Source organism: Alosa sapidissima, chromosome 20 (assembly GCF_018492685.1).
Source record: "Alosa sapidissima isolate fAloSap1 chromosome 20, fAloSap1.pri, whole genome shotgun sequence".
In the NCBI taxonomy this organism is placed as follows: domain Eukaryota; kingdom Metazoa; phylum Chordata; class Actinopteri; order Clupeiformes; family Clupeidae; genus Alosa; species Alosa sapidissima.
The window spans coordinates 13,555,688-13,582,123 of record NC_055976.1 but is presented as its reverse complement, the minus strand read 5'-3'; the positions used below and the strand labels follow the sequence as shown (position 1 = coordinate 13,582,123).

The 26,436-nt window shown below is 46.2% G+C and overlaps 2 protein-coding genes across 2 annotated transcripts in view; both read right to left on the bottom strand.

Annotated features, from left to right (window-relative positions):
• LOC121694920 (transmembrane protein 182-like) overlaps positions 1–2,384 on the bottom strand; it is a 10,274-nt gene extending 7,890 nt beyond the window's left edge. The window contains exon 1 of the mRNA XM_042075317.1: positions 2,013–2,384. Coding sequence (XP_041931251.1) covers positions 2,013–2,282 — 270 coding nt within the window. The 5' untranslated portion in view covers positions 2,283–2,384. The remainder of the gene's footprint in view (positions 1–2,012) is intronic.
• A 1,863-nt stretch (positions 2,385–4,247) lies between these two features.
• Positions 4,248–24,990, bottom strand: LOC121694803 (sodium/hydrogen exchanger 2-like). The gene is made up of 12 exons (XM_042075148.1): positions 24,875–24,990; positions 16,023–16,489; positions 15,238–15,488; positions 12,211–12,428; positions 10,440–10,636; positions 9,757–9,849; positions 9,108–9,178; positions 8,085–8,231; positions 7,879–7,969; positions 7,293–7,424; positions 6,668–6,731; positions 4,248–4,664 (listed from the first exon to the last, which is right to left on the bottom strand). The coding sequence occupies exons 1-12, from the start codon at positions 24,954–24,956 to the stop codon at positions 4,483–4,485; spliced, it is 1,995 nt and encodes a 664-aa protein (XP_041931082.1). The 5' UTR covers positions 24,957–24,990; the 3' UTR covers positions 4,248–4,482.
• Between the last annotated feature and the right edge of the window lie 1,446 nt (positions 24,991–26,436).

Below are 26,436 nucleotides of genomic sequence, written 5' to 3'. Positions count from 1 at the left end.
TTCACCCACAGGAATGCTTGATTTAGAGCGCTGCCGCTAACAATTAGCATGTTTGGCTGGCCGTGGTGTGGGTCCTGGGACGCCTACTGTGGAGATGGCGTGTGGGCGATGTGTGAGAGGGTAAGTTTAGTGCTCATGACAGCAGCGACTGGGAGATTTGTTTGCATGTACCTCGTCTCCGGATACCATCCAAATGCCCCCTGAGAGATTCAGATTGCCCTGATTGGCTAACATTGAGACAGGCTTTTCTGTGGCTATGTCCTGAGTCTGACTCTTTAAATAAGAAGTATCTGCCTCACAGTGAGATGTGAGTGAGTGCATTCTGCATATGTGTGTGTGTGTATGTGTGCAATGTGCATTGGTTTGTGTATTTGTTTGTGTCTCTGTGTGTGTTGGTGTCACCCACCATTTGGATCTGCAGGAGTCATTAGGGTCTACCATCTGCAACCTGGCTGACATACTTTGCTTGCGGCCTACACCTTCTTTCTCTCTCTCTCTTAGTCTGTCAGTCGCCCACTGTGGGTAAGTCTCTTTAGATCACTCAAACATCCCTGGTTGTCTATGTTTATTTGTGTCATTGTGTTTGTCTGTGTCAGTGAGTTTATTCTCTGCATGTCAATGTGTATGCTGTGTGGTTGTGTGTGTGTGCCTGTACGCGTGTGTGTGTGTGTGTGTGTGTGTGTGTGTGTGTGTGTATGTGATGTGAGGGCAGAGAGGCATTTGTTGATGTGAGAGGAAAAGGAACTTCTGCTCCTGTAACTCTGCTCCTGTCTGTCTCTCTGCAGTTGTCGTTAGCTCTGCCAGCTGTCTCAGAGCTCCACGTCTGTCATCAACACACACACACACACACACACACACACACACACACACACACACACACACACACACACACACACACACACACACACACACACACACACACACACACACACACACACACACATACCCATACACCCACACACTGTTCCACAGGGAATGTCAACAGCTCTGAGCCCTAAATCCAAAAGGAGTGAGAGTGCACTCCTTACTGACAAATCCCAGCTCTTCAAAGGCAGAAGGCCATGCCAGTTTCCTCCCAGTTCAGATAGATTAATGACTACAAAGTAAAAAAAAACATCTACAGTATTAGTCCTAATATCCCATAGAAAACCATAGAACTGTTCATGTTATTATAAATGAAGCCAAAATACCGATCTTGGTTAGGGATTCCCTTCCACAACTGTCCACCCTCCTCTGTGATGTTGCCAATAGCAACCTAACATTCAGCTGTCTCACCTCAAATGTCCAGCAGTCGGTAGAGGGGGGGGGGAGGTTGTGAATCAATTTTTGATGGGATAGTCACAGATTTATTTACAGATTTATCTTGCCTTTCTATCAGAGAGCTGCAGTGTTGGACACAGATAGGCCTACTCTATGTTGGTATGTGTGTCTGTGACATGCATAGTTTCATTGTCAATTTCAACCAGACTGTCCACCGTGATGTTTCAAATCCATCTGCTTAAAGTGATATTCTGAAACAGTGCTTTGCTTTATAAAAAGCTGAAACACACTACAGACAATCAAGTTAATTTGGACTGACGTTTTTGGATTGGCACCACTTATTAAGAGGTTTTCTGTATCTTTCAACTAAACAGGCCTAAACAACGACACAAGTGCTCTGTTGTTACAGTGCAAAGACAGCTTAAATGTGTAGTGTGTTGCGTGAGAGGGGGCTCAGGAGACCGGACCCCTGACAGTGCCGAGGGCCCCACTCGCGTGCCGGCCTGAGCACCAATGTAGCCACGCCACACTGTCCCCGAATACCTGGTGTACTGTTACAGCTTATGACATAAATACAGGCAAAATAGACCATGACAGAGCTAAGAAGGCTTTTCTGACCAACTTTCACTCAAACTACCACAGCTAAAAAACTATTGCTAAGAGTTGTTTTTGGACATGTTCTTTGAACAGTTCTCAAAAGCTAAGAGAGGATTACAGAAACGAACTCTTTGGAGTTTAAGGGGCTCTCTCACCTCGGAGATGTTGGCCATAGTGGCGTTGGCGACGAGGACAGTGGGGGCAGTGGCGGCATCTGTGGTGTTAGGTGTTGTTGTTGTTGTTGTTATTGTTGTTGTTGCTGCTGTTGTCGTTGTTGTTGTAGTCCCCGGCAATGTGGGGTAGTGGCCGCTGCCACAGTCGTCGCTCGCCAGGAGCCAGTAATCCGTGCCGAAAGCCACTAGGAAGCAGAGCACCCCCAGCCCCCCCACGATGCCCCCGACCAAGGCAGCCACCCCGGTCTTCATGCTGTCGGATTAGGGAGTAGTAGCCGTGGGAGAGTGGTGTACAACACGAGAAAGCTGGGAAGGTTGAGGAGGGGCTGGAAGCATGGGGATGAGTGCAGGGGCGTAGAGAGGGGGGAAAGTGTGTGTGAGGTGGTGGTGGTGGTGGTGGTGGTGGTGGGGGGGGGGGGGCAGCAGGGGTGGCATCTATTTTAGGACGCAGAGTAAGCAGAGGACTGTGAGGCCGTGGTGTGAGTTACTCAGGGTGAAGCACATGCATACACACACTCTATCTATCTCTCTCTCTCACACACACACACACCAACACAGAGAGAATATACAGGCCGACAGTCTGCACTTAAATGCATGGCTTACGTGAGTAGCTTGGCTTTTGTGTTTTCTTATGCCCTGAACTTCAGACTGGACAACACACTTTCAGAGTCCACTGGAGGGATCTTAGTACCTCTGAAGCCTTTGGCATTATGGGATGTCCCCCGCCCCCCTGCCTCTCTGTGTTTATTTATCCAGTCCATTTAGCTCCTCTGTGTCACTCCTGGAGGGGACTCAGAAAATAAATTAGACTGGAGATGCCAAGCACACACTCATACTCTCCCGCATTCTTTCACCTCTGGGGCACCAAGGCCGGGAAGTGACAGACTTAAGATGAAAGTGTTTTGGGCTGGCATCTATTTAAAGTATAAGTAGACAATGCTAAATACTCCCATTTATAGTTAACAAAAAACTCTAAAGGAATATGTCTCGCCAAATCTTCAATACACGTTGTTTGCGAAAACTGAATTATTATTGCACTTTTTTATTTAAAGGTCATGAAGTTGAAAACACTGCAATAATTCTTGAGCGAATATTTTACTGACTACATGCTGGAGGGAAGGTATACACAAACAGAGCTATTACATCTTTTGTGCCAAGGAGCATCCAGTTGTTAATTAGGTTGAATTCAGACAGGTTGATACCATCCTAAAGCATGCATACACACTTTTTTAATATTGTATGTTTTTTGGATTTGTTTGTCATTCTATGTATCAATGTGTGAGTCTGTATAAGTGTCATCATTCTATGTATCAATGTGTGAGTCTGTATAAGTGTTGTCTAGCTCTGTGTAACTTATGGCTCCCAAATGCAAGACAAATTCCCCCTTGGGGCAATAAAGGTTTCATTCATTCATTTACTCCTCCTTTTAATCTCTAAAATAAACAAAAAATGGCAGACCAGTTGGTGCCCAAACGCTGACATGCAACTGCATTTTGGGAAATTATGGCTTATTTTTATTAACTACTCCAATAGATACTTTCTATTTCTGATTAAGGACCTGTCCTCCACCCACAGACAGATGAATGTTATCTTGCTTTAAATTAGTTGAGAATGCTGTTTAATTTCATGTACCTATTTCTTCTCCAACATCAACACTTTTAAGCGCTGAATTCAGACAGTACCTATCTTTTGAGTTTAGCTTTACTGAATAAAGTAAAAAAATATTAAAGTAAAATATTGTTACAGTATTATACAGTCGTGGAAATAGAAACATGCTCTGATATACAATGTGTAACAATGGTAACCTCATGCTGTATTTCTAATTGAATGGGTAATGTGCAACAATCTTTGCTTCAAATGATGCAAACTCTCAAACTGACCTAACAAATCTTCAAGACACTTTGATCAATATCCAATATGTCCATCATACACTGCTATGAGAACATTGCCGTTTTACTATTCCAGTGCCCAGCTCCTGCCAGATACACCGTCAGTGCATAGGGTAGGGACCCACTGGTCTACACCAACTGCAGCTCAACATTGCCTCCTGCTGACAGAATTTATGTTTGGGAATAATACAAGAACACTTCTCATAACTTTGTCAGTCATTTTAATGAAATCTCCCTTTAGCCTTTAAAATTACCCCTCATCCCTCACCCCCTCCCACCCAAAGCCAGTGCATTCACAAAGGCACAATTCACATATTTAACCATCTTCCTTCTGTCTTGAGTGATACATTTCGAGTCAGTCACAATCGTTTGAACATTTCGCCAAGAAGGCATTTTATATACAGTCCTTTCTTATAAAACATGCAATAAAAGAATGCAGGAAAGAATCTTATATACAGACTTCTCCTCAAACATCGACAAAAGTTCATACTGAAACCTATGTTTTTTTTTCTGTGTGTGTGTGTCTTCTTTCTTATGTGTCCTTTTCTTTGGCGACCTTGTTGCTATTTGTCTCTCTCGTTCTCCAGGATGAAGCTGAGTTTCTTGGGCACTTTGCAGGCGCTGGTGGTGGAGCTGCGGGCCAGGGAAGAACCAGGAGCCGGAGCAGCGCCAGGGGCGGAGTCGGCATCTGTATGCCCATCTCGAGGCAGCTCTCCGGGGCCGTTGTGGCTGAGCAGGGCCCCTTCTAGATCCGGAAAGGATGGAGAGACGCACACTAAGGTAGGGCAATAGGGATCAGATATGAACATAGTTATGGAGCAAGGGGCAAGTCAGTGTATAAGTACAATGGACAATATTTAAGTATACTGAACATAGTAAAAACTTTGCTATGTTGAATATACAGTAGTAAAATGATTGGTCATAGAATAGTAGTAAATATATTAGTTGTAGCAAATATATTCACCAATATGTTGGTGAATTCTTAGCAAGCATGTATAAGAAAGCATGTAAGGTATAAGAAAATGTATTAATTATACAAATTTAAGAAAACATTTCATACACACTAGACACAATAAATAATTATCAAATCATTAAACAAAAGCAGGGTACGCACTACGCACATCCAAATAAAAATCAAAAGATAGATTTGCACAATGTTTGATGCTCCCATAAAATTATCGAATCACTAATACATTGTAGAGATATGAAATATTTGTCCCGCTTCCGGGCCATTATTAATCATTTTGAACCTCTGATGTAAATGATTCTGATGAAGTGACTTTCCCCTCAATACCAAATAGGGTCATTTCTGAGAGGGGATCATTCTATTTCTCTCTGTTCTCTTCTATTCTCTTCTATTTCTATGTGTTCTCATTCTTACAGAATGTTCAAACATGTTTGGTTGGTTTACTTTATGTGTGTGTGTGTGTGTGTGTGTATGGAATGGCACAGCTGCTCAATCTACTCTGTCATCACTAAGCAAGTGCATCTAATACATATCTTATCATCCGTGTACACATACAGTCCATCACAGCACACACGCTCACACACTAGAGCATACATGGGCAACATACGGCCCGCGGGCCACATCCGGCCCGTGGGCTTTCCCTGACCGGCCCGCGTAAGGTCCGTGAAAGAACAATAGTCAAGAGCCTAGCATAGTGATAATGCATGCAAATCAATATCGTTGTTTTTATTTTGAAAGCGACTGCTATTTGTACGCCCATACATTTGTGCGTGGATGCATACGACGTAAACACCCTCACTGATGTGCTGGTGAATAGAATTTATGCTTCTGCGTCGACACAATGCAGTTGCCTTTACGTCGGCGTAAACCTTTCAAAGTTTTGTGTGTCTTATGTCTGCGTCGCTCACCACCGCAAAGGTTGTTAGAACGAACTCCTACTGCTGCTCGTTGGCGATACGAAGTGTTCATTTCAAAACGTTACTGGCAGATAGACAGTTTACAATCGGATAACCCCGTAATTGTAACCAAAATATGTCTGAGTTTATTTGCAAAGCTTATGTTAGCGAACTAGTATGATGCTACTACCCACAGGTTGCTTGAAGCAGCCGGCTCAACACACAGAGCGAGTTGACCAATCACAGTTATGTGCATAAAGTTAAAGCAAAAACATAGCCTACATTTTTAAAATAGTTTTCTTTGTGCATGTTGATTAACTAATGACAGCCTACTTTTTTCTGCTCCACATTTTCATAGTCTTAATTCTGCATAGAGTTAATTTAATGATGGTAATGATTTAATGATGAAATATTGCTGAGTGTTGATGAAATGGTGGCACAGCCTATCGGTTGTACTGACTCCTTCACATTTTCATGACCTAGCCTAATTATATAGATATTGTAGTACTTTTTTATATCAGTCTTTGAAAACTGAAAAAAATGTCAATGTCAAAAAATCATTTTCGAGAATGAGGATTAAATACTGGACATAGATTAAATATTGCTGTTTTTCCTTTGTCTCCCTCACATTTTCATCTGTTCTTACAACTAGTAAACAAAACCATATGATTTACTTAATGTTATACAAGAACAGAATAGAATTGAACAGAATTGAGTTCAGACTTGAGTTCGGTATTTTGGGTCCGGCCCTCCTCAACAGTCCCAGTTTGTCATGTGGCCCCTTGGGGAAATTAGTTGCCAACCCCTGCACTAGAGTATGCACAAACACACACACACACACGCACACACACACATTTATAACAACACTACAATTCCACCACCTACCTGTTGACCTGGAGAGACGTCTGTGGCCATCTCTGTATGTCTCATGTTCATATTCATGTTCGTACTGTAAAGCACACAAGCGCACACACACGCACACACACATACACACACACACACGCACACATACATGTATATATAAACAAAATCACACCTAAATGGACCAGCTCATATACACAAATGAATGTGTGTCAGTAGTGTGACCATAAAATTAAGGATCATACAATGTATACACATATTTATTTTTTTATTTCTGTGGTAAACTGTTTTATTGTTTGTGATATAGCAACCAAAAGCTTTATTATGCATTATATGCGAAGCTTTGGGTCTGAAGGTAGGGTGAGGCTGAAAGAAACCTCGTTGTCTGGGCATGTGTGTGTGTGCATGTGTGTGTGTGTGTGTGTGTGTGTGTGTGTGTGTGTGTGTGTGTGTGTGTGTGTGCATGTGCATGTGCGTGTGTGAGTGTGTGTGCGTGTGCGTGTGCGTGTGTGCGTGTGCGTGTGCGTGTGCGTGTGCGTGTGCGTGTGCGTGTGCGTGTGTGTGTGTGTGTGTGCGTGTGCGTGTGTGTGTACGTGTGTGTGTGTGTGCGTGTGTGTGTGTGTGTGTGTGTGTGTGTGTGTGTTTATACCTGAGTTGAAAGGGTGTGAGAAAGGTAGAGTGTCTGGTCTCCCAGGCTTTGAGGTTTGCACAAGGAGTGGTGTGATGTGTGGTCCATAAAGAATTCTGGAGACAGCTCGTGTCTGCTATAAGCCATCATATGCTGAGGAAACACATGGAAAGATACATTTAGCCACACTTACGGCCAAGAAAGGAACATACAAAGGCCTAAAATGCACATGCATTTCACTTGTGGAGTAACGGACCATAGTTGATCAGTGCTGTTACTTTTGTTAATAACTGTTAATAATTCCCTAAGGGTACGTTCAGACTTAGCATCTTTTTCTGACAAAAGAAGTTATGCAGACCGCTTTTTCAGTTTGAAAAAAAATCTGCCAGTGTTCTTGTTCCAAAAAGCAGCCAGAAGCGTTTTTCTTAAGTGACTAACGTTACAAGTGGATACAAAAAAAAATGGGGTTGGCTATTGCTTTTGGTATGTTATGGTAAAGTTGTGAAGGAGTGACATTTCTGCACCTAGCATTGTACAGTAAGTCATTGCTAAAAAACAAAACTCAAATCCTAACATGTGTCCTAATCACACACGCACACACACTCACCCTTTTGTTGAAGTCATACAGATTTGTGGTGAGAATCCTCCTGATGCTGTCCATCTCCTCTGGCAGCAAAACCCGGCTCTGAGTAGTTTCCCTGTGCCACACACACACACACACAAATATTAATATTATTTAACATGTTTTGGGTGGGGGGGGGGGGGGTGAGAGTGTGTGTTGAGTGCCTCGGTGTGTGCTGGTGTGTTGCTCACATCACACACTCCTCGTCTTTCCTCATCTCCTCTCTCTTCTGGTCACGACGCTGAAGTTTCTGGTAGAGCCTCACCAGGCTAGACTTGGGCTGCTTGTCCTGACGGACCAGGAACTTACGCAGGTACCTGTTGTTGAACTGGTCAAACCTCAAAAAAAAAAAAAGAAATCATACATTTTAGTGCTTTGAGGAAGAGTGGAAAAGCGCTAAATAATTGCAGTCCATTTACCACAGATATACTGTAAAGGCAGTAAAGGCTACTCTTTACCTAATTACATAATGTTAAGAGCATTCACTCTGTAAAACATTTTGTTCAAGCAATTCAAAAAAATTAAAAAAAAAAAAACATTACAAAAAAATATTCCCACAAATATTCCCAAATGAATTACCAGGGGGGGGGGAAGAAATCATGAATAGCAGTTATTAACAACTTTACATTTATTTATTTATCACAGGCCTCTACGTGTCTACGTTAGTTGTAGAAGTTTGCCTACAGATGGATTTAATAAGTCTAGGGCTGCCCCCTTGTGGTCATCTGAAGTAATTACATGAGAACCTGAGGCTTCAGTGAGATTAGAGCGGTGGCATCAGATCGCCCAATCAGGTCATGAGTGAGACAATAAGCTGCTTCCAGGCTCAGATTAGGCCGTGTAGGGATCCATTAAATGCCGTAATAGACACAGCTGTGTCTCTGCAGCACTAATTCCTGTCCCTAGAGAGCAGTGTGTTCATAGAAAGACGCGACGAGAGAGAAAAGAGAGAAGCCTGTTTGTTTTACAGATCTCCCATCCCCTGACAATAATCCTGTGATAGAATCACATGGATCCACAGAGCCCGAAGGGCAATTCTCTGCATTCAATTACTCATCATGAAAGGAAAGAGACATTTTTTCTTGGTATGTGAAACTAGCCTGGATGTCTTTGTCAACTGTGAAAACCTTTTTATCTCAGATGCTATAAGAGACTGTGATTTAACAAAGCTAACAATCTTGTAACGGCGTGTGAGCGGCTCTTTGAGCTCTTACTTGTCTTTCCAGTGGTGCTGACCGGTGTAGCCGACAACTTCCTCAATCCCAGTCATCAGGTGGTCCAAAACCTACGAGAAACAGAGAACAGAAAATAAAACAGAAAGTGTGTTTGGTTATGTATGTGTGTATGTGTTTGCAGGACAGAGGCAAAGTGTCTAAAACAACCTAAAACTGTGTAATAAGTCACTAACCAGCTCACATATAGACAGACAGCATACAGTACATAAAAAACATAAACATATAATATTGCATTGTCAGTGTGCTGTATATTCAGTGTAAATGTGGTGTGGGTTATGGGGGTGTGGTGTAGGGATATGAGGGTGTGGGTTATGGGGCTGTGGTGTAGGGATATGAGGGTGTGGGTTATGGGGGTGTGGTGTAGGTATGGGTTCGGACAAATATTTAGAAATGATACTCGGGTTCAGACACATCGGCGCGGAATGCATTGGACGTTTTATGGGGGTGTGGTGTGGGGGTGTGGGGTGTGGGTATGTGGGTGTGGTGTGGGGGTATTGGGTGTGGGTATGTGGGTGTGGTGTGGGGGTATGGGGTGTGGGTGTGTGGGGTGTGGGTGTGGGGGTATGGGTGTGTGGGGTGTGGGTGTGTGGGTATGTGGGTGTGTGGGTATGTGGTTGTGGTCACTCACTCTGCAGTGTATCTCCTCCCCCAGTGAGGGAAGATCTAGATCACTCCTCTTCCTCACCTCCAGCAGTTCCACAAGAGGCTTAATAGTCATACCCTAATACACACACACACACACACACACACACGCAGGGATAGAAAGAGGGAGAGAGAGTGGAGGGGGCATGCATGCATACGCACACACACACATGCACAAATGGACAATCAGATTACCCAAAGATACAACCTCAACAAATCCACACACACACATACACACACACACACACACACACACACACAGGCACGTACAAATGCACAATCAGATTACCTAAAGACACACCCTCTCTAATTTCCAAAACAGACTCTCTCCCTCAAACACACAGACACACATAGAGGTATGCACGTCTGTTAACACTAGGCAACGCACAATCAGATTATCTCCCTGCTGGCTGACATGTAGTTTTAAGCATATGGACCCTTTCAAGAGAGTTCCATTATCAGCATCATAGTTGGCCCCACAAGACTTCCTTTTTAACATTCCATATGTTATCTTAATGTAGAGGAAGTAGATTGGGGCCCAAATAGAACGTTCAAGCATTGTTTTTGTTTTTATTGATGAAAGGGTCTATAATAATAGCCTCTCTCCCTATGAATGCCTTTGAATGCAACTGAAATGGTCCGAATGAAGAAAACATGAAAATGGTTCACCAGCACAAACACGGTGAAGAGGATGACGGTGATGGTGGTGGTTATGAGAAGCTTCTTCATGGGAAAGTCGTCCATGAGGAACACCAGAGAGAAACAGATTGCCCCTCGCAGGCCACCGTAGGCGATGATGAACTGGTCCCTAAACGTCACAGTGTTGCGGCGCACCTTGTTGATCACGGCTGTCAGAAGCAGCACACCTGAAATAGAGAAGGGCAGGTGAGAAAGAAGACAACAGTTTTTAAAAGCCTTGACAATGTACTGTACAAACTCAGTCAGCACAACCTGGAGAAACAAACACAGACCTGGCTCCCTAGAGAGGCCAAGTTGTGCCCTCTCTGCAACTACAGTGCAGTTGAAACAGAGCTCCATTTCCTCACTGAGTGCTGGCATTATACAGACGTCAGAAACAGCACTAGGAAATGCAAAATATGTATCAGCATGTAATGTCATCAAATTATATTACATTAATGTAACATCATCAAAGAAGATAAAAAAAAATTAGCATAAAAAATTAATTATCATCACTATGACTTTTTTTCAAATGCGTTGGCAATTTTGTAAACTGAACAGTCATACCTATTAGGCCCATTAGACAGCAAGACTGAGACAGAGAGAGTGAAACATGAGGAACATGCAAAAACATTTTTTTTTGCATGTATAATATATAACAGACAACAAAGTGGGAAAGTTTTCTGATTAGGTAATACAGTCACACTGTGTGTGTACTGCTGGCTACTGGATTTCACAGCACAAGAAAGCCCCTGAGCTATTTCTCTGTTTAGTGACTATGTCCATATTACTGTAGCTCTGAGGATGTAGAGGGGCAATTCCACGCAAAACTGTCACGTCCTAAATGCCATGGTATTTGTATGATGCGAATGAGTATGTGAAAAGTTTTTCATGTAAGTTCTACAACCAAGAAGAGTGAATGCTCAAATTTCAAGTAATCATCATTCACATCATACCATACCATGTCATTGTGTTGGTGTTATGGACGTGACAGTTTGCGTGGAATTGCCCAGAGACAGCTGTGTTGGTATGGGGGTGTTGTGTGCATATGTTGTGTGCATATCTGTAAATAATACTATTCTCATGTACTTTACGTCTGGTTAGAAACTGTGTTCTATAGGCTTTGCACATGTCAGGGTTCCCACTGTAAGTGAAAAGTTATTTTCATGACAAAATAACCTGAATTTCCATGACCTACCTTACTATATAATGAAGTGTACAATACCGACCAAAGATTTCAGAACAGTCATGTGGTGTTTTATTTTTTTAGAGTGGGAGATGAATAAATGGGCATTGAATAAACTAAGTTGGGCTTACCACAACTACTCAAGCAAGCAGTAAAGCTAATAACCAGATATACACCAATTCTAAATGGAAATATATTTGTATTAATGTATTTTGCCATGTACATTTTAAACTGCTACAACAAAATTCACTGATATTCCATGACTTTGCCCCCAAATGATAAAATTCCCTAACTTTCCATGTCTTGAATAGACTTTCCAAAATTCCAGAAATTCCAGGACCCGTGGGAACCCTGGCATGTACTCTGTACAATGACTTGATCTAAATACAATTGTAACAAAATTCAATGAATTCACACACACACACACACACACAGGCAAGAGAGAAGGCAAGAACACTGAGATGTGTGGAGGCACGTAGAGGACAAAGAAACAGGGGACCAGTAACAGCGGGGAGAAGATAAGAGCTGGGACGCGTCCAGTCTGAGAAGGAACTTGCCACCGGCCCTCTTACACACCCACAGCGCGCCAGGCCAGGCAGAGGAAGAGCGTGCCGGTGACGAAGGGCCAGTTCCACATGTGCTTGTCCTGGATGGTGGACACGCCGAGGAAGATGAAGATGAGCGTCTCGCTCACGCTGCTCCACATCTTCAGGAAGTACTTGATGGTCGTGTGCGACTTCTCTGAGATGTTGGCCTCCACGTACTGCTTCATGCTCACCGCGCACGACATGATACTGCACATGCAAAGGCACAGAAGAACAAGACACAACAATTTCCCTTTAGTCTTTCTATTCTTATAGACCCTTTCAACAAGGTAAACAAAAACAATGCTTGAACGTTCTATTTGGGCCCCAATCTACTTCCTCTGCATTAAGATAACATATGGAATGTTAAAAAGGAAGCCTTGTGGGGCCAACTATGATGCTGATAATGGAACTCTCTTGAAAGGGTCCATAATGACCGTTAGATAGGTTACTTTATACAGTACATCCACAAAGTGAAATGTTAAAGGAGAAATCCAGCGAGTTTTTTTTCATATAGATCTCCATTTCTCGAGGTCACCTCTCCGTTTCTCGAGGTCACAGTTGATACAAAAAACAAAAACAATCGGTTTTACCTAGCTCGAGTTGCTACAGCCAGCAGCTACAGAGCTACACTCTGGGAGCATGTCCGTGAGCGCCCATTTACATGCCCACAAAGTGTAGCGCTGTAGCTGCCTGGCTGCATTAGCTGCTGGCTGTAGCAACTTGAGCTAGGTAAAACCGATTGTTTTTTGTACCGACAGAATTTGGTGACCTCAAGAAGCAGAGATCTATGTGAAAACTCGCCGGACTTCTCCTTTAAGTATTACAGTAGCAATTGGCATAGGTCTTACAAATACACATAACTTACACACACACACACACACACACACACAAGGTACAATTAAACTCTGTATTAATATTGTAGGTTGCCTATCACTCAACAATCTCAAAAGAAGCGCAAGCCAGCAGCTAATGCAGCCAGGCAGCTACAGCGCTACACTTTGTGGGCATGTAAATGGGCATGAAAACCAACATTTATATATCCTACTAAATTATTTTGGGGGGCTTTTATGCCTTCAATTTGACAGGACAGCAAAGAGAGTGACGAAGCGACGGGAGAAAGAGATGGGGTGGGATGACCCGGCCTGGACACAAACCTGAGTCCCCTTGGGCACGCGGACCTGAATAGGGCCGGTGGTAACATAACATAGTGGTTAAGGAGCTCTGCTAGCATGTAATAGCCTGAAAAGTTGTGGGTTCAATTCCCAGCTTCCACCGTTGTGCCCTTGAGCAAGACTCTTAAGTTGCTCCGATGACAATGTAGTCCCTTTTGTTTGTAAAGCAATGGCAAAATAAACTATTCTATTCTATTATAATGGAATTGACATATGTAAGTAATTTTGGATGAAAAGTGTCTGCTAAATGATTAAATGTGATGAATATGGCACGGGTGACGCAACCAGCTGGGCCACAGCGCCCCCTGGGTTTACACATTCTTAAAGAAAACTACACTGAGGAAGAAAGGGAAATTGTTTCCTGCATTTAACTAAATCTTTCCCTGTCATCCATGTAATGGTCGCCATAGCGGCCACACACCGAATGCACTAACGCTCCCTTTTTCATTAAATCTTCTGTTGATTTTTCATAATTATATGCTCACACATTTTGATGTTTACATGTCTACATTCACGCACCCTCTACGTTTAGCAACACTACGTTAGCCTGGCGGGCCATCCTATATCATTGAAATGTGGAATCGAACCATTTACCTCGCTTAATCCAAGGGGCGGGCAGAGAATTGTCTTTCAAACTGCCTAGGCATGCAATAGGCCAGCGCTACGACCATATCCGTATCCGGTCGGCAAAACGGCAAATACATCCTTCTTCGAAAGCAATTACTTAAGTGCATTGTGTTGCTCAACTTTCAAAGAAAAGCACAAGTCCAACTCCTCCAAAGTTGACGCCAACGCCGATTCAAACAACCGCTCTTTGTTAGCCATAGCCACCTTTCTTGTTGTTCACCGTCACAGGTCGTTATCCTGTTAAGCCCGCCTTAAGACTCTCTAACAAAATAGAGCGCTGTGATTGGATGAAGTCCACGGCGTCAGCCAATAGAAATGGTTTCAAACCTTGGTTTGATACTAGACGTACAGGCTGAGCAAATTAATTTGCCGCCGCTAGGGTGCGTCTAGATTTCTAGGCTAACACTACGTGGCAAACAAGTAAAAACGCAACACATAGACTTTTGATTTCATACAACATACAGACTTTATTGCTTAGTTCAATAGTACGTGATTGTGTGGTTGAGTGCACGCAACTTATCAATTGTGTTCTGTTGTTAATTAGCTTAAGTTTGTTATTTAATGCATTTTGTTGATTTACCACGTATCATGATTGAGGCGTTCCTGTTTGAGTGCGGCCGACTCCGGGAGCTGTGTGCGTCATGGTGTTTGGTCTGGGCGGACTTCCTGACTGTCAAGACGGAGCGGCAAGTTCCGCTGGTTTAAATTATCTATGGAAATGGAAATATCCATTTCACGTCTTTGCCATGGGGGAAGGAGAAGCCTTTCGTGTTTATTGACTGGAGCTTTCTGGTTGTGTCTGGTTTTGTGTTTATGCCCAGATGTCTTTGTGTAGTTTATTTATTGCTAGCATTATGTGTGGTTATCTTTTTGAATGTTTTGATAATGTCTGAAAGTTCATTGATTTTGTGGTGTTCCCCTTTTAGTTATTCATGGTCTGTCCAGTCTGTATTTAAGTTCCCCTTTGTCTCCTTTTGTTAGTTCTTGCTGTGTGTTCATGTCGGAGGTTTGCATCGGAGGTTAATGTTTATTCTGTTTAGATTGCCCTTATTTTGGGCACAGAAATGTATTTAAAAAAGTAATTTACTGATTTTTGGTAATAAAACCATTTTTGCGGAATTTGCAATCCTGGCTCCCTGTGTCGACTGCTCGATCCCTCGCAATCCACAACAATTGCTCAACCACACACATCGCCAAGGCAGCCAACCACAACTCACGCCATGATTCCGGAGATGTGCAGCATCTCGGAGGTGAGGTAGGACAGGTAGCTGAAGAGGAAGACGAAGAGTGGCGCGATTACTTGTGCGCGGTCAGTGAAGCGGGTGACCAGCGCCGCCACCAGGCCGAAGAAGACGCCCACCACCACGCCGCCTGCACCCACCAGCAGCACCTGGAAGGCCCCCACCAGCACGTCCATGCTGCTCAGAGACGGCATGCGCAGGAACGACTCAAACAGCTTATACGTCACCTGGGAGAGGAGGAGTGGACGTCAAGGGACAAGATATAAGAACTGAGACATCAGGGGTCAGATGAGGGGTCCATTTCTGTGGTCGAAATGATGAAGGAATGATACTAGTCCACACCCACACACACACATAACTTAAACTGCTCAGGTCCATCAAGAAATGCACATTCCAATCAGAGAGCAGGTTAGCAAACCATTTTCTTTGGATCAACCCACATCTCACCTGCTAAAGCTAATTAATCTCAATGGAATATATGCACTCAGCCTTCCGGTGGAGCGTCAGCTGTACAGTACACAGACTTGGTTGGGTCTAGTGAATGGGCATGTCATAATGCTGATATATGCGTGTGTCAAAGTTGAATAAAGAGTTGCCCTGTTGGCCATAAACAGACATTCAGTGTTTGAGTGAACACCAAAGGAGCAGAATAGAAGATGCCATTACAACCAAGATACTCCACTGAAAATATATTGCTAGCTGAAGCACCTTCCTTGACATATAGTCAGTTGAGGCTCAACACAAAACCCTCACTCCCTTACCACGGCGACTGCATCATTGAGCAGTGATTCTCCAAACACTAGGATGTGCAGCTGCTCGTTGACATGTATCTCCTCGAACACGGACAGCACAGCCACAGGGTCGACGGCGGCGATCAGGCTGCCGAACTGCAGACAGTGGAACAGCGAGAGGCCCTGCAGCGCCTCGCCGGGCACCACCAGGCACAGGCCGCGCAGCGAGAACCCGATGCCCAGCGCGTTCCACATCGTGCCGACCACAGCGTACAGCAGGATGGTGCCCAGGTTCTCGAAGAACAGCCTTCCCGGCAGGAAGTAGCCAGCGTCCAGCACGATTGGCGGCAACAGGAACAGGAAGAAGGCGTCAGCACTCAGGGTGGGTGGGGGCGTGTGGCGGACACCGTAGATGGCCCCGCCCACCAGCAGGCCCACCACGATGAGCAGGCAGCTCTCGGGCATGACGGAGGGGAGACGCCCTGACCAGTGGAACGCTGGGGAAAAAACACAACTGTTTCCTCTCATTTGTTGACTATGTACTGTATGAAATAGCAGGTTCTGATTTGTTGTTTATGTTTAGAACAGGAAATGTTCAATCTGGTATTATAGGCTGTTCCATAATTCCTGGTCACCATTTTACACTTGGCTCTGGGAAGTCACTGGGAATCATTATGAGACAATATGATCAGTGGAACCCTGGGTAAGAAGGCAATATTTATCCCATTTGTTGTCCATGTGCTGTCAGGTAACAATTTTTGACAGGTCACCGGATTTAGGCCATTTAATTAATCACAATCACTGATTTTGGCATACAATGCATCTTAGTCACTTTCATATTATGTCTCACAAAAAAACAACTCTTTATTACGATACTAAGGAGGAAAGTATGAAATGAAAGTATTTTCATTTGAAAATGATCTTGACTATGTACTCCAGTTTCCATACAAGCTATACTTAAAAATAACTAGATGTACCGCATAGCGGTACAAAATATGACCGCCGCTCAGTCCTGTACATCCATTCCGCGAAAATAAATCACATTAACTTAATCAATTTATCTCCATCTTCTACTCCATCCCCCACACTTAAAACTTTTGTGTATGCTTGTTTGGCATGTGTGCTTGCGGGCCGCACAGAAAGTAGCCTACTGGCGCTGCAAAGGTGAATAGATTTGTAGCACTTGCCAAAAAATGTGTAGCATTGTTATAAAACCTTTAAAATCTCTAAACAATCACAAGTAGGGCAGTTCATCACAGTCAATTTTTTAAATATTTTAAATATTAATGACATTTTGAATTTTGTAATATTGATGAGGGTCATTATACGTCAATTCAACCAGGGCCCACGCACTTAAGTCTCAAAAAGTCTGAAAAAATTCTCCAACAACTCCAATACAATTTTGATCATCTTTGAGGGACCGCTTTGACCATGCAGGATCATCCAGACCAAATGTGACGATTGTGTTACCTACTACTCCTATTTATGTAGCAGCATGCAAAATTTGAGCCTCCTACATGGTTTAGTTCCTGTGCTATGCAGTCCCTCCAGGATTTCGTGAGGATTTTTTGAGATTGTTGCGATCTAAAATGCCTGATTTCGCGACAACTTTTCTAAAAAAATGCGATGGAAGTTGCGGTGTTTTTAACTGTTTGTTGCGAAGAAATTGCGAGAGGAAGTGAAAATTGCACAAATAGTTGCGATTTTTAAAAAAATATTTTTTTTAATTGAGGGTGATTAAGGTTAGTAAGACCAAAATTACACGGATCATCTTGATGCTTATTAAAAAGGATAAGTAAAGGTAAATAGTAAGGGTTATAGAAAATCAAAGTAGGCCTACTTTATTTGTGTAAATACTTTGACTGGGGTAATTCACAAAGCAGTAGGCCTATAACCTTTCGTAGAACTGTCCAAAAAAGACAGCCCCCTAAAGAGATGGCATAATGTCATATGTTTCAATACATTCATATATGTTGTAATTCATATTAAGTTCATATCTTTTTAATAATTCATATTCTGTGACTTGCATAATTACTGATAGCCAACTAAGTATCTAGTAATTTCATATTGATTTAAACTATTAGACTACACTTTTCTTTAATGTTATTACATTGGTGGTGTGTAAGTCTAATTGACTGCCTGCCACTTTAAGAATGTGAGAGTAGCGTAATAACATATTGTAACAAACTGCAAAGTTGTCTCAGAATGGTTTTATTGGTTACGCACCAAAACACACGAACGTCCTTACACAGGCAACACAAAGGGGGTCAATTAAACAAGCACGATACACAAACAGGGTAGTCACATACAATACACGGGGTAAACACATGAGGTACAACATAAGGAAAGACTATACCAGCTAACACATACATGACAAGGTAAACGCAATTACTCATACTAAAACCAACATCAACATTACACACACACACATACTGCACAGCATTATGGGAGTTCAGTCATGAACCAGCTAGGCTCAGTTCACTACACAGCCCCCCCGAGACTTAGTCTATGTCCCTTTGACTCAAGTCTTACCCTACGTCAGTCCATGAGCCTGGCTGGGACGCGACGCTGGCGTTGTGGGCGCCCCGCTGTCGTGGCGATGACTTCCGGGGACGGCTGCACAGTGACCGGTGTTAGAGCCACAGCTCCATTGTCGCCAAGGTCCACAGAAGCAGTGTCCAAGTCTCCATGACCCTCAGCTGAGGCCAGGGGTCGATACGGGGCCAGTCGATCACGGTGGAGAGCCACAACTCTCCGACGCTTAATCAGGCTCACACGATAGACCACGTCAGATAGCTTCTCTAAGACATCGCACGGCCCGACCCACTGGCTAGTGAGTTTCGGGGAAATGCCTTTCTTTCTCTCCGGGCAGTACACCCAAACTTTAGCGCCGGTTTGGAACTCCTGGCCGCGACAGCGCGTATCATAAGCTCGCTTTTGACGTATTCCAGCTTCACTCATAGCCTGTCTGGCCAACTCGTGTACTCCTTTCAGTCTCTCGCGTAGCTGCCTGTAGTATTCCAGCCCTGGCTTACCTCCAATCTCCGCTTCCGGAGGCGAACCGAACACCAAGTCCACCAGCGTGCGTAGCTCTCGCCCGAACATCAGAGCTGCCGGTGTGCATTTCGTTGACTCTTGCACCGCTGTGCGATATGCCCAGAGCACCAGGGGCAAGTGTAAGTCCCAGTCCTTTTGTCGGCGGTCGGCCAATATGGCCAGCTGCACTGCTAGCGTCCGATTAAACCGTTCCACTAGCCCGTCGCTTTGTGGATGCAGAGGTGTCGTTCTCGTTTTCCGGATGCCCATGCGCTGGCAAACCTCAGCAAACACCTCCGCCTTTGGTCGCTGTGGAGCTCTTCCGGTGCCCCGAACCGGCAGAACATCTCAGTGACCAGTCTGTCCGCTGTCGTCTGGGCGCTCTGATCTGGCACTGCATACGCCTCCGGCCACTTAGTGAAATAGTCCATAGCTACGAGCACGTAGCGATTTCCCCGCTCTGTGACTGGCAGTGGGACCATGATATCGATGGCTACCCGCTCCATGGGAGCCCCGACTGCGTATTGCTGCAGCGGAGCGTGCGAGCGTCGCGTGGGGCCCTTTTTCGCTGTGCAGGCGTCACAGCAGTGAACATGCAGTTCCACGTCCAGCCTGCATCCCGGCCAATAGAAGTGGCTTCTCAGCCGACGAAGAGTTTTTGCAATGCCGAAATGAGCCGCCCCCACTGCCCCATGTACCTGTTCCAGTATACGGGCTCGTAATCCAGCAGGAACCAGCAACTGGAAAATGTCAGATTGTCTATCGGGAGCTCGCCAGTGTCTATACAACAGTCCTTGACGTGCTACTATTCCCGGCCACTGTGAATAAATCGCTTTGGTCTCTGGATCAAGTGCTGATACGTCAGTCCATGGCGGTCGCTGACCGGCTTCGATCCATGACCGCACTCACATTCGGATCTCCTCCCTTGACATCACGTCCACCGGCGACTGCGTGTCCATGGCCCCAGCTGCCGCTCTGCAGTGCTGCGTTGTGGCGTTGGGCTGCGGTGCGCTGTCTCCGGTCTCTCCATCACTGTAGCTGGTAGCGGAAGGCGGCGAGACGACCTCGGGGTGAGCGTTGACTCTCTCGCTGGCGTGAAGCTGGTGAGCGGTGGCCCTCTTGATGGCGCGGCGCTAGCGAGCGTTGAGTCTCTTGCTGGCGTGCTGCTGGCGAGCGTTGGCCCCCTCACTGGCGTGCTGTTGGCGAGCGTTGACCCTCTCATTGGCGCGACGCTGGCGAGCGTTGAAAACAGCGACTCTCTCTCTCTCTGCCAGCGGTGATGCAGCCTGTAGCCGACGAGTGGGCTCCGGTTGAGCCGCGGCCAGGCTCCTCTCCTCCCTCCGGTGGCAGTGCTGGCACTGGTCTGCTGCACACGGAAGCCTGGACAGGGCGTCCGCGTTGGCGTGAAGGCAACCCGCCCGGTGTCGAATCTCCATGTCGTAGTCCTGGAGCGCCTCCAGCCAGCGGGCCAGCTGGCCCTCTGGTTCTTTGAAGTTCAGCAGCCAGGTGAGCGATGCATGGTCCGTTCTCAGCAGGAACTGTTTGCCGTAGAGGTAGGTTCGGAAATGGTGCACTGCCACCACCACAGCCAACAGTTCTCTGCGGGTCACGCAGTAATTCTTCTCCGCACGGTCCAGTGAGCGGCTGAAGTATGCGACCACCTGCTCCCCCTGCTCAGGCGAGAGAGGGGACGACGCCCACGTCGCTGGCGTCGGTGTCCAGGATGAACGGCAGTTGAGGGTCAGGGAAAGCGAGCACTGGGGCCTCACATAGCGCCCTCCGCAGCCACCGGAATGCCGCGTCGCACTCTCGCGTCCACTCGAATAGCTGGCCTTTGTGCGTCAAACGATGCAGCGGGCTGGCGACTGTAGCAAAGTCCCGGATGAAACGCCGGTAATATGACGCCAGGCCCAGGCAGCTCAGCACCATCGCGTGGAACAGGCCAACGTCTCACCGTCTCCACCTTAGCTGGGTCGGTGGCCACTCCGGCGGCCCCCACGACATGGCCCAGGAATCCTGTTTGCCTCCGCAACAGGTGGCACTTTTTCGGGTGCAGTTTGAGCCCAGCACCCCGTATGGCGTCGAACACCTTTTCCAGATTTCCTATGGCACCGGTGAAGTCTGTTGCATGACACAGGATGTCGTCCAGGTAAACCACGCAGCATGTTCGTGGAATGCCCGCCAGGACACGCTCCATCAGCCGCTCAAAGTTCGCTGGCCCGTTGCATAGGCCGAACGGAAGTACCCGGAACTGCCACAGCCCTTGCCCGATGGTAAACGCTGTCTTCCGGGGCTAGCTCAATCTGCCAGTAGCCACTGCGTAAGTCCAGCGAGCTAAACCAGCAGGAGCCGGCAATGCTGTCCAGTGCATCGTCAATGCGGGGGAGCGGGTAGGAGTCTTTCCGGGTTACCTGGTTGAGGCGCCTGTAGTCAACACAGAACCGCCACGAGCCGTCCTTCTTCCGGACGAGTACAGCCGGCGCAGCCCAGAGACTACTGCTTGGCTCTATCACTCCTGCCGCGGCCATTTCCTTGATCTCAACCCGCTCTCTTGGCTCCTCCCTGGTGGGTGTGAGCTGAGCAATGGCGGCCTCAGCGAGCGGACCTGGATGAGACCTGTTGTTTCCGCGGGCTTGAGTTTCGCGGGCTTGTGGGGGGAGGGGCAGAGACTCAGCAAGCGGACCTGGATGAGACCTGTTGTTTTCGCGGGCTTGAGTTTCGCGGGCTTGTGTGGGGAGGGGCGGAGTCTGGGATGACGAGTACTCTTTGCGAGTTCGCTTCCTGCGGACTTGTGTGGAGCGAGTTGGAGAGTTCTTCGTCGCGCCAGCTCTCCGCACTTCATGCTCTGTTTTCCCCGCCGTGTGCAACACTACGCTGCTCGTCCCCAAGTGTAGTGTGAACCGGGAAATGTCCACCACAGCCCCCCATTTCTCTAGCACGTCCAGGCCGAGAATGCAATCATCCTGAATGCTAGCCAACCAAAGCCGGCGGCTCGCCGTCTCACCGTTGATGCACACGCACACCACTTTTTGTCCATACAGTTCCGCTCGCTCTCCGGTAACTGTTGTGATGCGCGTTTTTGTCTTTTCCCAGCCTCTGGGTCTGGCTACCAGCGTGCCGGGTAAGAGACCAGGGCGCACAAGTGAGATGGTGGAGCCAGTATCGATCAAGGCGCGACACCGAGTCCCGTCTAGCGTGCAGTCCACATACAGTCCTCTGGTTTGGCCGAGCCGGCCCAGCCGTATGCAATCCATAGCCCCTCCCGCCGTGCCACCTTCTTCTAGTAACTGGGGCGCGAGCGTGAGGGGTGCCGGGGCTGGGCAGTACCATGCGATGTGTCCCGGCTCGCCACACCGGGGGCATCCGTCTCCGCTGGCCGGCCTCTTCCACTCGCGTGGGCGGCGTTGTGGTGGCTGTGCCGTGGTCTGCCACGTCACCTCCAGTTCCTCCCCGTCTTCCTCCATCGATGTCTGGCGTATGCAATGCCTCAACTCTGTTGTGTGGAAGATGTTTTCCACCCGTTCGGCGAGGGCCGCGGACAGCAAGCAGGGGGCGCTCAGGCGAAGGTGTTCTTTTAGCCGCTCTGGGTGGATGCCTCGCACGAACGCTTCCAGTGCCATCTCTTCATGTAGACCCTGGCTGCACGTTGGGTAGCCCCGCCGGGCATACAGCTGCAGGTCAGCCGCGAACTTGCCCAGTCTCTCGTCCTTGTGCCGCCGTCTGGAAGCGAGTTGTTCTCTGGCATCACTGATAAAGATTCTCTGGCCGAATCGTCGTTGCAGAGCTGCTTCGATTGCGGTCCAGCTTACTTCTGCAGGTCTTCTAATACTTGTAGCGCGTCCCCCTCCAGAGCCAGCGCCACCTGTACGCCCGTTCTCTTCGCCGACCAGCCATTCAGCTCGGCTGCCAGCCGGACCTGACATACCAGGTATGTCGCCAGCGCCCTTTCGCCATTGTAGTGGGGCAACTTTACGCTGGGCCGCCCTTCTACCGCCGCCGTCGCACCGGGGACCGGCCGGTTTCCATCGCTCCCGTGTGGAGCGGGTTCAAGTGGCGGGATGCTGCCATCAGCCCGGTTCGTTTCCTCCTGTGGCCGGGGGCGGGTCTCTTCGTCACGGTCACGCTGCAGGCTGGCTCCGTCTGCTGGGCCCAGCAGGTGGCCATGGGTGAGCGCGCTGTTGAAGAGCCGTCTTGGCAGGAAACTCATCATCGCCAGGACATCAGTTGCAGCCTTCTCCTCCCGTCCAGTAGGGGTCGTCATCCCACTTCTGACACCAATGTAACAAACTGCAAAGTTGTCTCAGAATGGTTTTATTGGTTACGCACCAAAACACACGAACGTCCTTACACAGGCAACACAAAGGGGGTCAATTAAACAAGCACGATACACAAACAGGGTAGTCACATACAATACACGGGGTAAACACATGTCAAGTCAAGTTAAGTCAAGTTTATTTATATAGCACATTTCATACACAGAGGTCATTCAATGTGCTTTACATAAACAAAACCAAACAATAATAACAAATAAAAGCATAAAAGGGCAATATAGTCAAAGAATAGTTAAAAGGTAAAGATCATAATAAAAAGAAAACATAAAACACAAGGTAAAAATCATTTAAAAATAAAGACTAATTAGTAAGCAAAAACAAAGGCAAAAGTAGTAAAAAAAAGTAATAAAAGACAAAGTAGAATAATTATCAAGGCAGATTCGGAATTTGTAACTCGGCACAGTTAGCAGAAAGCATCTGAGAACAGTTTGGTCTTAAGTCTAGATTTAAAACTGGCTACAGTTGGGGCCTTTTTAATGTCATCCGAAAGTTGGTTCCACAGCTGAGCCGCATAGCAGCTAAAAGCTGCTTCACCATGTTTAGTTCTAACTGTAGGTTTTACTAGCAGGTTTTTCATCTGGGACCTGAGAGGTACAACATAAGGAAAGACTATACCAGCTAACACATACATGACAAGGTAAACGCAATTACTCATACTAAAACCAACATCAACATTACACACACACACATACTGCACAGCATTATGGGAGTTCAGTCATGAACCAGCTAGGCTCAGTTCACTACAATATCTAAGTGGATTGGAACGCTTGCATCTCACTGTGTTCGGCTACGACTGGAAATAACTTTTTGCATAGTGCATTACGATATGTGGATAGAATTCGGGATGTTTTCTATGTCATTAGTTAAAATAAATGTTAAAAAATAACTTGTATGAAATCATTCTTGGATCATAGAAGAGGTAAATGTCTTACAATGTTATTAATTGTAATTTCTATGATTTTGGTAGTACTCTACTACACAAACTGAGCCCACAAGCTAGTAAACATGACACAAGCTAAAAGGACATCTCCAGGTGTAAACGTTTGCCAATGGGTTGCATATTGTAGCCTACTCAACGGGGGGCCCAACCCGGGGGGGGGAGTGGCCCCCGGGGACCAAACGAAATTTTTCCATAAAAGTCTAGTGGGGCTACATACCCACCAAATTTCATGTGCCCTGGTGTTTCGGTGTCTCGGGTATCGTTGACCAAAAGGAAGTAGATGACGGGGAAATAAAAAAAAGAATTAAAAAAACTTTGACAATCCCTATATGAAAAAGTATTACACATGGATTAACCTATAACTGGTGGCAACAAAATCTTTGACATATCATGGACTTCTTCAACATACCAAGGACTGCCAGTGGCACAAAAAAAGGGTTTCAGTCTTGATGAAATTGTTTCATGTTACAGAAATAATGACATCCAATCAATACCTATTAAGGAATTTCAGAGAAAATGGCTTCTACAGAGCAACAACAGGTTTTCAAACGAAAACATAGAGAAAACAAACTCACCCAGTTTAGCCAAGGAAGCCAGCATAATCCACAGCACAATCTCAAAAGGCACCTGTACATGGCTGTAGTCCACATTGAACATCTGAAAGGTCTCAGCGTGATGACCTGGAGCAAGAGCGCCCAACTCACTGCTGTTTCCCCCTGAAGCTACAGGTCCGTGGAGAGCAAACGTCCGTGGCAATGCCAGAAAGGGAACGAGGACGAACAACCAGAGGTGACCAAGTCCCAGGAGGGTCCTGGTGCTCCAGAAAGTGTTCCGCATGGTGTATCCAGGATGACAAAGTGGAGAGAGGAGAACAGCAGGCAAGAGCAAAGGGGGTCAGAGGGAGGGATGGAGAGAAGTAGAGAGAGGGAGACGTGAAACAGACAAATGAGGAGACAGAGGCAGAGGGGTAAAAAAAAAAAAAACACACAGTTGAGCTTTCCTTTCCCGGCTCAGTTTGACCACTTCCCTGCTCCACACAACTCTGTCGACAGCAGCAGTAGTAGCAGCGGCTCCGGTGGAAGCTAACGGCCTCTAATGTGCCCAGGAATCCCTGAGCTAGCACAGAGGCGCTCTCTCCCAGGCCTCTATTCATCCACCACTCACAACAACACAGAGGCACAGCTCGGATGTGCAGGGGGAACTGAACTGGGGAACAGAGGCATGAGAATAGAAAGGTTTAATATAGCTGACTGTGTTAAACGTCATGATAAAGAGCAACTACTCTATTGCATGACGAGGGAGATGAGGGGTTAAACTATTCTACACTATGGACAGTGTATGGAATCTGCTGAAATAAAGCTATCCAAATTTTTCATTGGTCCTTCACAGTGTGTTTCCACACACCGAAATTTCGCGTCGCTCTCATTGAGGTTGAATGGAGACTAAATTCGCCCTGGTTGGGCACAATGAGAGCGAATAGCTGAGGCAGGCGAAACAAAGTTGGCGAAAGTTTAACTTTATTTAAATGAGGACCATTTGAGAACCAATCAGGTCCGCGTATTTGTGTTTGGAGGCGGGAGTTACAAAAAAGTCTGACCAAGATGGAGACTACCTGAGCTGTAACACGAAAATTTGTATGTGAATAAAATGTTTCTACACGAACATTGGCACTTGGCACCGTTACGGTGGGTTTCCACACAGCGAAACACCACGATTTTCGGCCAGCGAAATTTCGCCTCAGGGGTGTGACGGCCAAACTGCTAACCTTTTGACTGCAGTGTCTAGCCAGTGGTGGCAAGCGAGCTGATTAGGCTAATCAGCCAGTTCAAACGTTTAAGTACTTAATGAAGATATCCAGGGATCTTTATGCCTCGACTAAGTTGATGTTGCCTATAGAAACAACAAGGTCAATAAGACATAATATATTTCATATTTCATACCTGTGTTGCAGCATGTAGCCTAGCGGGGGGGGGGGGGGGGGGGGGGTACAAATCACAAATGAGCTAGGGCTAGGTTGATGTGGGACCTTGAGACCAACATACCATAAAAATGTCTTCATCCTCGGTGCCACGGTTCAGGTAGTTATTTAGGAAAAACTTTTTTGGGGTTTCGGGGGGCCCAACGCGGGTGGGGGAGT